The following is a 12,869-nucleotide window of genomic DNA, read 5'->3' as shown; positions in this document are numbered from 1 at the left end:
TGTGGGAGCGCAAAGTCGATTCCGGCGTACGCAGTCTCAACAAACGAAGCGACCCGGTGGGCATCAGTAAAATTCTCAGTATGAGAATGAGTAAATGAATGGTTCGCTGCGGTAGACGGTGGTGGCTGGACAACGGTTTGTCAATGAATTACGTAGAATTGGGGACAGAAGCCCAGCCTGCGGGAATGAGGATTAATGTATGGCTGGAAATCCAAACTAGGTACTCATGAAGAGGAGGAGTGCCTTGGGTATGAATGGATAAGGCAGGCGCAGGCATGAACATCTATCGAGGTTGAGATGAGATGCTCAAAACTGAGCAGCCGCACGACCAACAGCTCAATCGGCTGATGGGTTGCACGATTCGCGGGGTTGCGGCTGCTTTTTAGAATTCGGCCAACACCCGAGATTAAGCGATCCAATTGTTTGCTTTAACGTCCCACACCTACATCCGGGACACCCCCACATGTGGGACGCCCTAAAAATGATGCTGTATATTATAACCATTAACTTCAACCTTTTTTTACACTTATTCTAATGCGACTACAATACAGCTTTCACCATCACTAGGGTTTTCAGACTCGCTAGACTCATATGTACTATCCTCAATTTCACCAGCCTCGATTTGAGCCTTCCGAATAGCCTTGATATTAGTAAACTTCGAATTTGGGCTCATCTTGACCTTCCTCCGCTTCCTAGCCCTACTAGCCTCAAGCTCTGCCTCTATTGCCTCAATCTTTCGCTGTGCGACAGCTAATTGGTAGTCCTTCTCGTCAAAGCCCTTTTGAACTTTCCGAAAGAGTAGCCGCTGGGTATTTGGATCACTATCAAGCTTGCTGAATAAGCTGAGTTGATCTTGGAGCTCATCTCTCCTCTTAGGCGTTGACCAGGCTACTGCTGATGTCTCTAACGCCCAGTCCTGACTACCCTTACTATCAGAGTACCCTTTGCAAGTCTGACTAGGCTGTCTGATTGGTGCTGACGTATTCTCAAGGAGCAGGGGGCTTGTGACGGCCGGTGTCACGATGCCACGAAACCCACTAGCTGTGGACCCGTAGGAGCACTGGCCATCTGAAGGCGGGATTGAAGATCCTCAGATGTGAGCCAGCCTGTTTTAGTTTCTCTTTCTTTCCTTGTCGAGAATTGTTAAGTCAATACAGTGCATTAGAGTGTTTTGACTCTTCAATTGTGCTCACCGTGACACTTCTCTGGACCTTGACTGAAGGGTTCCTCTTGATAAAAGCCTGGACCCAGTTCTTTCCAAGTGGTTCGGTGTCTCCGTGGATCTGTAGGATACGCTCGGCGAAGTCTTTGAGCTGTTGATGGGTTGGTGGGAGGCCTAGGGCAGCCTGGATTCGAACCCATTCAGCCAGATGAGATTCCTGGGCTGGAGAGAGCCTCTGGTAGTCAGCGAAGGCGATATCTCTTGACTGGGCTCCCTGAATCCGTCGTGAAAGAGTAGACCTTGGGACACCATGCTCATATGCTGCTTTTCGGAGGCATTGACCGGTAGCTATTGCTTGAAGAGCTCGATAAATATCATCTTCGGTATATTGACTCATATTAGTGTAAAGAAGACGTACGTAAAATTTCGTAACGATTGAATTGATATAGGTAAAGAAAAAAGAGGTTGAAGTTAGAGGCTAGCGGTGTTGATGAGGCATTTTTGGGTGTCCCACATGTGGGGTGTCCCGGATGTGGGTGTGGGACGTTAATCATAATTCAATATTTCAGCATCGCTGGCTAGACGATGGCTTCACTTGAAGACAAAGAAATATTACAAGGAAGCCTGTCGCCTCAGTTTCTCATCTGCAGAATTTGGCTGTAAGGCAGTCTCGAATCGTCTTTTAGTAAGGGAGCAAACCAGACTTGTATGGATGCAACATGTAGATCTCGGGACTAAAAGTAGAAAAGCAAGGGGCAAACCCTTACAAGTCCCCCGATATGTATTTATGCAGCTTTACGAACGAACGGCTAAATGCGATTATATAGCTGCTTTCACCCTACACAAGCACCGGTGCTTGTCACGCTTTTCTGGCCCCCTAGTACTTGTACGGCCTATTATAAGCAGCGCGTACACCCTAGTACAAGCACTGGCGAACGTACCGGCAAATACACCAGCGAATACACCAACGAACACACCAGCCTAGCGAAGGGACTGGCGAAGGGGAGGAAATGCAAACGGACTACGGGAAAAGGATAGCCCGCCATGAACTATTGGGAAACTCGGCGGTGTCCGCTGTGGAAATGTAGAGTTGTCGCACTTGGTTGTTTGTTCGTATGAACAGGTATATAGGGGTAATGTCAAGTTGACGACTTTGGAAAGTCATCAAGATGCTGGACATTAAACAATACCTGGGGCGTAATGCTACTTCACTCTGTTCAAAATCACAATATTATCATCACGGTATATATTTACTTGCCACAAACTTGAGAGAAAACTGACAGTAAATCCTCAATCACCCCTTCCACCGCTCCTTGTTTGCTTCCATCCCAAATACAGTTCCTCCGCCCTTCACATGATAGCAGTCACTTCGTCCCTTGCCTCAATTAGGCGTTTCTTTAAATAGACGGCCAACTGATCGAGCATGCACATACCTATTTAAATCCCTGCACACACCATGTTGAGATCATGCTGCTGCGTCTTAGATTTTCCAAAACCATTCCCATGGGCCTAGTTTTGCACCACAAGCATAACCATACAAGAACTGCATGGGACGACTGTATGCTCTTACCCTGGCGTCTAGCATTCGTCAAGGGAAAGACCAATTAAAACCTTGACTAGCTACAATACTATTACGTGATTATTCTCTCCACTACGTCGCATGCACTGTCAGGGCACTTGAGAAAAATAATGTTGTTGTTCTATCCCACCAGTGTCACACCATTTTGAAGATGCGATCAAAAACATCAGACATCTACGGAAGGTTTGGGTAGTAAGACAGGAGTCAAGTTCTATAGCATACGTTGTCAGGTAAATTCTCGCAAGCCGCAAAACAGTCTATCTCCAACGTTGAACTTCTAGAAACAAACCAACAAACATGAGCTACTTTATTCTAGACCATGATCTTGAACAACAAAACATACTCCCTGATGGTGCTCATGAGCATAATTCTAGACAACCACGAGTCAGATGCACAACCAACAGTGGACCGTACCAACCCTCGCCCCTACATCGCCACTGTAAGTTCACTCAGCACCAGCAGTACTTCTCATTAGCAACCCACTCCACGTCCTCCGTACGCCCCTTACCATACCACTTCAAGCTAGGAATACTATCCGTGTCCCTATCCACCCACTCGTGGTCTAGTCCACACTTATCCACCACATCTTTCACCACCCCGTTGGGATTCCACAACTCAATCTTGCCCAAATTCCAATACCTGGCCTCCTCCTCCGCCACTTCCATGACCTCTCGAAATGACCTGGCCAGTTCATCCACGGGCACCGACTCATCTTCGACGCCGAGCCGCAGGATACACAATGTATTGTTCTTCGAGTCTTGTGCGTCTTTATTATAGCTCCTCGACCAAGTAGCCCATACCCTTTTGCCCTCGGGCCCGGAGTATGCACCTTTGACCATCGAACGTCCCTCGTCTTTGATTTGGCGGAGTCGTGCGATGATGTCGTCTCTGTATAGATGCCACCGCATGGCGTCGTAATCCGGAATGAACGCGAACCTCGCCTTTCCCTTCCCACCACTTGCCATTTTGGCCCTAAGCACCAACTCGTCCAATTTGCAGAACGACTCCAGATTCTCGTACGTGATAGGCTTCGCCTCTTTGTTCCCATTCTTCTCTTTGCCGCCATTTACAACAGACACAGACTCAGAACTGAAAGGGAAAGTCACATGCCGACTAGCAAATGCTAACCACCCCTTCTTACCATAAAACTGTTTCCCAATATCACTCCACAGCGCACTCGCCACAGCGCCCTTCTCCCTCGCCCCATTTTCGTTTCCTTCGTTCGCAACGCCACCAGCTTCCCTCAATCGCTCCACCAAAATTCCCAACATCCTACTCGCATACCTCTTCCCTCTAAACTGCTCCGCCGTATACACACTCCCAATCCCATATGCGACTTCCTCGCTCACCAAACCCGTCTCTGGGTCCGTGACCAAAGCCCGTTTGCGCAGACTCTCCACGCTGGAAAATACTAGGCGATCTTGTTCAGCCGATGAGGAATTGCTGGTAGTGGTGGTGAGAATCCAGTGCGCCATTCCTCCATTGGCGGCCAACGGAATCGTGGTTAGGTACGGTTCGCGGATAAGATAGTCGTCGAGGCTTAGGCCGCCGCCCCACTCGGCCCAGTTGCGTTCCCAGGTATGCCGTTTCTCGTCCGGGGTGGGGTGTGTCAGGATCAGGTCTGGGGATTCCGCTTGGGGGAGGTCGGTTAGGGAGCCCATTTTTGTTGATCGTTGCCGCTTTTAATTTGTTTTTAATAATAATACGTCTTGAATAGATGCGGATGCGTGATACGCGGTAATGGCCTAGGTCTCGCGGTTTTTGTGGGCGACACACTTGGTGATGAAATCGTAGGTGTAAAAGTATGCTTATTAGGTTTTGCGATGGGAGATAATGAAGCGGTAGGAGAAGATTGTGCCGGGATATGGTGACGAGACGTAATGACAATCTGGAAGCCCTCCCGGAACGAAGAGGCCGACGTCAGGTACGATAAAGACGAGTGGACGAAGAAGGGGAGGGAAGCGGTGGATTTCATAGTCGCACTCCAGCCTTTAAAACCTTAAGTACTCAGGTAGCGCTTCCGAGGCTAGTGGTGGGCCAACATGAGCAGGGTCTATGAGATCAGATGAGTGGAAGCCCGCCCGGCCGGAATCTGGATCGAATTCGAATGGAAAGGTGTGGTTCGCACAGATTATAGCGACTTGACAGGGATTCCTTGTAAGTCGCATATATGTTGGGGAGGTAGGTGTAAGGGGCGTCATTTCCGGCAGCCCGTTACGTTGACGTACTGTACTTATGTATCCTGACTTACACAAGCTTATCACGTGTTTACCCCGGATTTCGGAGCACTTTTAGTCAACGTCGGAGCGATCAGCGGTCATTGGGTAGGCCATGTCTGGGCCACGGGTCAGGTGTTGGTCTTTAGTCTACGTCCGCTTCAAGATCTAAGGCTCGATCGTGTTGGCAAAAGTACATTTGGAGCTTGACGGATTTAATCATGCAGAAACTGGGAGAAACAGGTTGTGGTGAGGAATGCAACATTGCTGAAATCCGGAACCGTTGACTTGGGGCTTACATTAGTGCGGAGCCGATGGAAGCCGCGCCGGCCCAAGACTCGGCGGGCTGGGGCAGGGAGGTCACGAAGCATCGTTGGTGTGGATGGACTCCAGCACTGGCTGCTGCCTTCGAACCCTTGATAGAGGGTCTGGACTAGTGTTCTTGACGTACATTAGTCTTTGGGTCTACTTATCATGCCTCTAGGAATACAACCATGTGCCAGTGATTTATCTACCTTGTCCGCTTGATCACCTCATACCGGACAAGTGCAACCAACCGTTTCTGATTCATGCTTTTTAGTGGCCATGGCCATCATCCTCCGCGCTCTGCTCGGGATCAAGCTTGATTAGGGTGTCGATGCGCATGATGCTGATGCAGGCCTCAACTGCACTCTTGAGTTGCCGCACCTTGCTCATACTAGGCTCCAACACACCGGCCTTGATCTCGTCGACCACCTTACCCTTCATCAAATCCAGGCCATAGTTTTTGTAGCCCTTAACACGAGCCACCATCTTCTCGTCTTGACTTGCATCGCCCTCAAGTCCCCGCTGTGATACTGCGTGCCGCGAACGCAGCTGTGCCACCAATTCACTAGCGTCTTTCGCCGCATTGACGGCCAGCGTCTTGGGGATCACGAGTAGAGACTGTGCAAACTCGCCGATCGCCAGTTGCTCTCTCGAGCCAACTGTTCCTGCATACTCCTCCAGATAGATGTGAAGTGCTGTCTCTACCGCACCGCCACCAGGCACGATGCTTCCACTCTCGAGGGTACGCTTCACGGCACACAGAGAATCGTGCACTGATCTCTCCATTTCGTCAAGTGAGTAGTCGTTCGGGCCTCTCAGCAGGATGGATGCTGATGAGTGCGACTTCGTACCCCTCACCAAAATGCATTCGTCGTCTGATATGCGCTCCTGTGAAACCTCATCCGCGTGACCCAGATAGGATGCCTCAAACTTCTCGTCTCCGTTCAAGTCGGATAGCGTGCTGAGGAGGGTTGCGCCAGTAGCCTTTGCGATTCTGCGCAGGTCTTCCTTCTTACACCGCCTGACTGCCATCGCTCCACGTTCAATAAACAACTTCATCACCATGTCGTCAATGCCTTTAGTGGTGAGGATAACGTTGGCACCAGCTTTCAGAATCATCTCGACTCGGTCAATGATCATTCCGGATTCCCTGGCACGGATTGCCTCGAGTTGTTTTGGGTCATCGACTGTGATCTGCACACCCAACTTCATGCGCTCCTTTTGCAGGTTCATGTCGAGAACTGCGATCTTGGCATCCTGCACCCGTGTCGTCATGGCCTGCGAAGCGACTGTACAGTTCAGAGCATAGCCCTTGACCAGAATCGATTCCAGAACGCCCTTGCCATGTGCCTTGAGGATGTTGACTGCCTTTACCGGGTACTTGGTTTCGTTCTTGTTGTTCGTCGTCTTGACTGCTTGCATAGCATCCACCACCATGTTTGCGAAGAAGTCGGAGTCGGAGCCGATAATCTTGCTGGACATGGATGTCTTGGCGATATTCAACAGCGACTCCCGGCCCAGGTTCTCAACCTTTATGCTGATGTTCTCGTTCATGTACTTGATGGCTTCGCGCATGGCAAGCCTGTATCCAGTGATGATGGTAGTCGGGTGGATTTTGTTCTTCATTAACTCGTTTCCTCGTCGTAGAAGCTCGGCGGCAATGAGGACAACCGATGTCGTACCATCGCCAACCTCCTTGTCTTGTTGATGTGCCAAGTCGACGAGGATCTTACCGGCGGGGTGCTCGACGTCGAGTAAACTGAGGATAGTTGCGCCATCGTTGGTCACTGTCACATCCTACGAAAGGTCAGCTTAACAAGCGGCATAGAGTGGCACGGCGGGGTCACTTACACCGATGTCATCCACCATCATCTTGTCCAGACCACTGGGACCAAATGAGCTCTTAACCACATTTGCGATTGCTTGTGTAGCAAGGACTGAAGAGGACCCAAAAGTCAGCGATGTACCCCATGCAGCAGCTCCAGTGCACACTCACCGTTTTGGTCCCGAATGTCTGCTCCGGATATCTTCTGACCGCCGAGGAAAAGAGTCCCATTTCTGGGTTGCTCGAACATAGAACCCATGATGGCGGATGTTAAAGGCCTTTCTGCAGCTCCAAATGGTCTTGTCTTGGGGTGGAATTGCGAAATGTGATCGTTACAAGCTTGAGGCTGCCTGTTCTTGTTGGACAGCGCCTGCCTTCAGGTCGTCAACCTTGAACTTTTTGCTGTGGCGCGAAATTGTTTTTGCTTGCCGCAATCCTTGCATAAGCATATTTTGTGCTCACTAAGTGGGGCTCAGTATCGGGGGTTTGCAACTGACGAATCTTGCCCCGCGCATCGGGTCTCTGCGAAGGAGGGGTCGAAATTGTCGCTGCAGCCCCGAGTGCAGCGAAGTTGAGCCGCCTCCATTTGCGACCCAAGCCGCCGAGATTGTGACTCAACTCCTTCGAAGACTTTCACCTTTCCTTCCTGGTTGCCAATTGGCATTGAATCCCTCTCCAATATTAGAAATCATGGCGGAAACCGCTGAGCAGTCGAAGAGTGCGCTGAAGAAGGCCCAAAAGGAGGCCAACAAGGCCGCCGAGAAGGCAGCAAAGGCAGCAAAGATGCAAGCAAAGCAGACTCTTCCTTCCGTTGGAGGCAAGAAGTCGGAAGATATCATGGGTATCACAGCCAAGAAAACCGAAGATTTTGCGACATGGTACCAGGAAGTTGTACTGAAGGCCGAGCTGGTGGAATACTACACCGAGATCTCGGGTTTCTTCATCATGCGCCCAGCAACGATGTACATCTGGAACGTCATCCGGAAGTGGTTCACCGAGCACATTGAGGAGATGGGCGTCGAAGAGACAAATTTTCCCATGTTCTTATCGCAGAAGTCACTCGAGAAGGAGAAGGATCACGTCGAAGGCTTCGCTCCCGAGTTGGCCTGGGTCACCAAGGCGTCAGTCTCCCCGATAGCACTGAAATTTGGTCGCTGCACAAGGCTAACTCCCGCTTGTTCGTAGTGGTGACAAAAACCTCGAGGTTCCCGTCGCCGTTCGTCCTACCTCCGAGGCCGTCATGTACCCCTACTACTCCAAGTGGATCCGCAGCCATCGCGACCTCCCTCTGCGACTAAACCAGTGGAATTCGGTCGTCCGATGGGAAGCAAAGCAAACCACACCTTTCTTGCGAGCGAGAGAGTTCTTGTGGCAAGAGGGTCACACTGCTCACTTGACGGAGAAGCTTGCTGGAGAAGAGGTTTTGGAGATTCTCGAGCTATACGCTGGCGTTTACGAACAACTCTTGGCCGTCCCCGTCGTCAGGGGTAAGAAGACCGAGAATGAGAAGTTCGCTGGCGGCTACTACACAACGACTGTGGAAGGCTATATCCCGTCCAATGGACGAGGTATCCAGGGTGCCACGTCGCATTGTCTGGGGCAGAACTTCAGTAAGATGTTTGACATCACCGTGGAGGACCCAGCGGAGAAGGGAAAGCATATTCACGTCTGGCAAAACTCCTGGGGTCTCTCAACTCGTGTCATCGGTGTCATGGTTATGATTCACGGAGATGATAAGGGCCTGGTCCTTCCCCCTCGCATTGCCAAGACCCAGTGCATCATCATCCCCGTGGGTATCACTGCGAAGACCACCCCAGAGGAAAAGACAAAGCACTTTGAACAACTTGCTGAGATCAAGGCTACCCTCAAGAAAGCCGGTATCAGAACCGAGGATGATCAGAGAGAGGGCTACACCCCGGCCTGGAAGTTCAATGACTGGGAGCTGAAGGGCGTCCCCCTGCGAATCGAGTTTGGTCCCAAGGATGCCGCCAAAGAGGTAGTCAGCTTTGCGCGACGTGATACCGGAGAGAAGGGGACCATCCCCATCGCCGAGCTCACCACCAAAGTTCCCGAGCTGCTTTCAACAATTCAGGCCGATATGTACAAGAAGGCCGAGAAGTCCTTCGACGAGCACCGTGTTGTCATCGAGGACTGGGCCGAAGTTGTTCCCGCCTTGAATGCCAGGAACGTGGTCCTCATTCCTTTCTGTCTCGACGGTAAGTGCGAGGACAAAATAAAGGAGCTGACGACCGGCCAACATGACGAAAACCCGGATACATCCGTTCCCCAGGCTCCTTCGATGGGCATGAAGAGCTTGTGCATCCCCTTCAAGCAGCCCAAGGAGGTGGCCCAGGGAACGAAATGCTTGAACCCGGAGTGCGAGCGTTCCGCCCAGCAGTACGTCATGTTCGGTAGAAGTTACTAGGCTTCGGGTCCCATTTCCAGAGTTTGTTTCATGAGGTGTCGTTACGAAGTTACATGAGGGCAAGGTGGTTTGGTTCGGTGGGAGGCATGGCGTGGCGAGACATCAAAAAGCGGTTGTTTGTCGGAAGAATCTTGCTTGCTGCTAAGCAGATCAAGACATAAATTCTCAGACTCTGCATGATGTAGTTGATTGCGGCAAGAATACCATTTTCGGTTGCTATCACAGATATTGTTGGTGATGTTACCTATCCATGAATATCTGTACGTGGAATCAAATCATCGGGTTGCACGTCGCATGTACCAAATTAGAAGCGTTTCTTCAGGTGGCGTTTGTCTGCATCTAAGAAGAGCTGTAGCATCGCCAGGCATTGCCGGATTCTGTTCGGGGACGCTGGCTCTCCGTGTAGATTTCTCTTCGCGATTCCTACGTTGAAGAATAGCCAGCTTGTTCCTGCTGAACAAGTACATATCCCTGATAAAACTATAAGTCACGATGCTTGCGACTTGATAGAACCTGGTTATAAGAAACAATCATATGATCTAAATAAACCAGAGCAACGGACTATTTCTGTATTGTGCCGTTCGCACTTCACCAATATCATCATGGGCTCTGAGAAGCTACCCTAGAAGCTACCCTAGAACTGAAAGTGATGAGTGACCTTACGTCAGCATTTGAACACAGCGGATGAAGCCGGACAAATGGAGCTTCGACCAATCACCAAGTTTCAATTTCAGAGCGGCACGGGCCACCATAACTTTTTAGAGGCAAGCTTCGGAAAGCGACGCTTGACAGACATTATCTCGTAAACACCTCAAAGGGACGAACTGAGACGTTGCAATTGCCCACCTTCCCCTATCGCCATGGCGCCTCTCACAATCGCATCCCGCGCTCTCGCGCGAGAGGCCTCAAGAACCGCCGGCCGCTTGACCACTGTTCGCGCTATCAGCACCTCGGCCTCCCTGCGCGATGCCCCGGCTGGCAGTTACTCGAGTCCCTTTAAAGGCGAATCCAAAGCAAAGATCCCCGACTGGAGCCACTACGCGGCCAAGGGCAGCGGGAGCACGAACCTGCTGTTCAGTTACTTCATGGTCGGCACCATGGGCGCCATCACTGCCGGTAGCGCCAAGTCGACTGTCCAAGGTGGGTGCTGCATGTGGCACGAGATCAAGGACGATGAATCAGCACCCAATGATTGCGTGGAACTCTCGGAATCTGCCCTGGAGCTGTCATTTGATGGATTTCCGTCACCTACTGAACCCTAGCTAATCGAACGCCAACAACAGAATTCCTGAAGAACATGTCGGCATCCGCAGATGTCTTGGCCATGGCCAAGGTCGAGGTTGACCTCAATGCGATCCCCGAGGGCAAGAACGTCATCATCAAGTGGAGAGGCAAGCCCGTCTTCATACGACACCGCACCGAGGGCGAGATCGCGGAGGCAAACAAGGTTGAGGTCTCATCTTTACGAGATCCCCAAGCGGATGAAGACCGTGTCCAGAAGCCCGAGTGGCTGGTCATGTTGGGTATGTATCCCTTTCCCGTTTCTACATAACCGGTCAGAGAATTGGCTTCCGGGCCGTTCTGGCTCTCGCGGGCAATACAGCAACAGCATCATGCATTGCAAATCAGTCAAAGCGTATCATGCATTGATCGTTTATCACAACGGCTAATATGTCCGACTTGGTTTCAGGTGTCTGCACGCATCTGGGTTGTGTTCCAATTGGTGAGGCTGGCGACTATGGTGGCTGGTTCTGTCCCTGCCACGGTTCTCACTACGATATCTCTGGACGCATAAGAAGGGGACCCGCTCCTCTCAACCTCGAGATCCCGGCCTACGAGTTCCCCGAAGAGGACAAGCTGATTATCGGTTAAATGCGACTTGGGTGTATGAATACTAGACTGGCGGGGAAGGTGCAAAGGTGGAAGGTGATGCGTCCCTCTGAACCGACTGGGTGCTAGTTGGGCGGAACTAGACGTCATGGAAAACCATGAGGGTCCACTGGGGGCACTTGCTTAGACGTTCTCTGGCCTTGCCGATCCTGTACAAAACAATACACATCGAGTGGAAAGAGAGATATGCCTTATTTGTTTATACTATTTGTCCTTGAGCCCTCTGCTATGCTTGTTGGTCGGCGTCCTATGTTTCTGCTTGGGCGTGGAGTCTCAACTACGACTGTCAAAACATGAAAACGCGTTCATGAAGTGATCTGTCCTGGGCATGGAGACGAAAAGGTCTGTATTATTACAACCGTGAGGTTGTAATCTGCAGACCTTCCAGGACAGCCAGTGCTACGGCAGCACGAGATACGAAGGTAACCTCATATGTTTATGTTTATCAGGGCAGCACACAGACCCTGCAGAAGATGTCAGTGGGTTATCTTTCCACAGCCCCAGAGAATAAGGTAGGTTAGAAGTTTATTACGCCTGTTATCGCAGTGGGCAGTGCCCTTGCGTTCCAATAACCTACGAGCCTCCTCAGTTGGTGCCAATGCCGCCTTAGAACTTATGCCTAGACGCCACACCACACCTTCGGATGACATGTTCGAAATGTGACCGTGAGAGTGGAACCAAACGTTGGTAGACGTTGAGGTAACCTTATGCCTTGCGGGCGTTGGGGGTGACAAGCAGATTATATGCTAGAACATATATGGGATATCCATAAGGCGTACATCAGCGCATTTTACGACGATCAATCCTGACTGATTTCGTCTGATGCATCGCGTTCCGTCTGTTATGTAACATCAGACACCCACACATGCTGGGGGTGCTTGGCGGGAAAACAATTACTTGGCCCTGATATCGTCCTGGCATTGAACCATTGGGCCGGTCAGCATTATGTGTGCGGCAACCGTGCATGTCATTGTGCACATGCGCAAGACTTACTACTGCATAGTATTCTTGATGGACGCGGGACATTGAGGTGGGATAATGCCAACCACTATACGGCACATATCACTCGATCCTATCATTGTCCTCGTCCTAGGCGTAGCCAAGCCGCACCACTTGTGGCATTGCCCTAACGTATGACTCTCCCCCACGATGCGTCCCTTTACTTTCAGACGATAAGAGTCTCGTCAAACGCGTCGACAAAACGTGAGAGCAACGTGAAGCGGTGGAGACCCCTACGCGTCCATCGTTCGTCGCCCGAAGTTTCCATCGTCCTCTAACAACACTCAGTCTGCGAAGCATACAGTATCGCTCTATCATCAGTTTGACCAAGTCTAACCTGGAAATTCGAGATGAACGGGATCGAAGGTGACTAGCAGAATCGACGATAGCAGATGCAATGACCGCACGTGAACGAATTGGCGCCTACAACCATGGTAATCTACTGCCTGTCCACCTGAAGCACTCAC

General features: G+C 50.9%; 4 protein-coding genes across 4 annotated transcripts; 2 read left to right on the top strand and 2 right to left on the bottom strand.

The window, feature by feature from the left end:
• Positions 1–3,190: 3,190 nt before the first annotated feature.
• On the bottom strand, positions 3,191–4,402 carry BCR38DRAFT_489647 (uncharacterized protein; the record flags this gene model as incomplete). The annotated part of the gene is made up of 1 exon (XM_040864419.1): positions 3,191–4,402. The coding sequence occupies one exon, from the start codon at positions 4,400–4,402 to the stop codon at positions 3,191–3,193; it is 1,212 nt and encodes a 403-aa protein (XP_040711205.1).
• Positions 4,403–5,533: 1,131 nt separating this feature from the next.
• On the bottom strand, positions 5,534–7,347 carry BCR38DRAFT_353376 (T-complex protein 1 subunit alpha; the record flags this gene model as incomplete). Its single annotated transcript, XM_040856776.1, has 3 exons — positions 5,534–7,060; positions 7,115–7,200; positions 7,260–7,347. 3 exons carry the CDS (start codon positions 7,345–7,347, stop codon positions 5,534–5,536), a joined length of 1,701 nt encoding a protein of 566 aa, XP_040711204.1.
• A 431-nt stretch (positions 7,348–7,778) lies between these two features.
• On the top strand, positions 7,779–9,513 carry BCR38DRAFT_413566 (prolyl-tRNA synthetase; the record flags this gene model as incomplete). Its single annotated transcript, XM_040858845.1, has 2 exons — positions 7,779–8,209; positions 8,274–9,513. The coding sequence occupies 2 exons, from the start codon at positions 7,779–7,781 to the stop codon at positions 9,511–9,513; spliced, it is 1,671 nt and encodes a 556-aa protein (XP_040711203.1).
• Positions 9,514–10,314: 801 nt separating this feature from the next.
• Positions 10,315–11,667, top strand: BCR38DRAFT_448271 (ubiquinol-cytochrome c reductase iron-sulfur subunit, mitochondrial). The gene is made up of 3 exons (XM_040861217.1): positions 10,315–10,653; positions 10,797–11,036; positions 11,204–11,667. The coding sequence occupies exons 1-3, from the start codon at positions 10,374–10,376 to the stop codon at positions 11,383–11,385; spliced, it is 702 nt and encodes a 233-aa protein (XP_040711202.1). The 5' UTR covers positions 10,315–10,373; the 3' UTR covers positions 11,386–11,667.
• The last annotated feature ends 1,202 nt before the right edge of the window (positions 11,668–12,869 follow it).

Source organism: Pseudomassariella vexata (assembly GCF_002105095.1).
Source record: "Pseudomassariella vexata strain CBS 129021 chromosome Unknown BCR38scaffold_17, whole genome shotgun sequence".
In the NCBI taxonomy this organism is placed as follows: Eukaryota; Fungi; Ascomycota; class Sordariomycetes; order Amphisphaeriales; family Pseudomassariaceae; genus Pseudomassariella; species Pseudomassariella vexata.
Note: the sequence above shows the minus strand (reverse complement) of the source record. Positions and strands in the feature narration are given on the sequence as shown.

Coding starts and splice junctions, on each gene's coding strand:
- BCR38DRAFT_448271 (XM_040861217.1), top strand. CDS start 10,374: ATGGCGCCTCTCACAATCGCATCCCGCGCTCTCGCGCGAGAGGCCTCA. Junction 10,654..10,796: donor CGCCAAGTCGACTGTCCAAG/GTGGGTGCTGCA, acceptor CGCCAACAACAG/AATTCCTGAAGAACATGTCG. Junction 11,037..11,203: donor CGAGTGGCTGGTCATGTTGG/GTATGTATCCCT, acceptor ACTTGGTTTCAG/GTGTCTGCACGCATCTGGGT.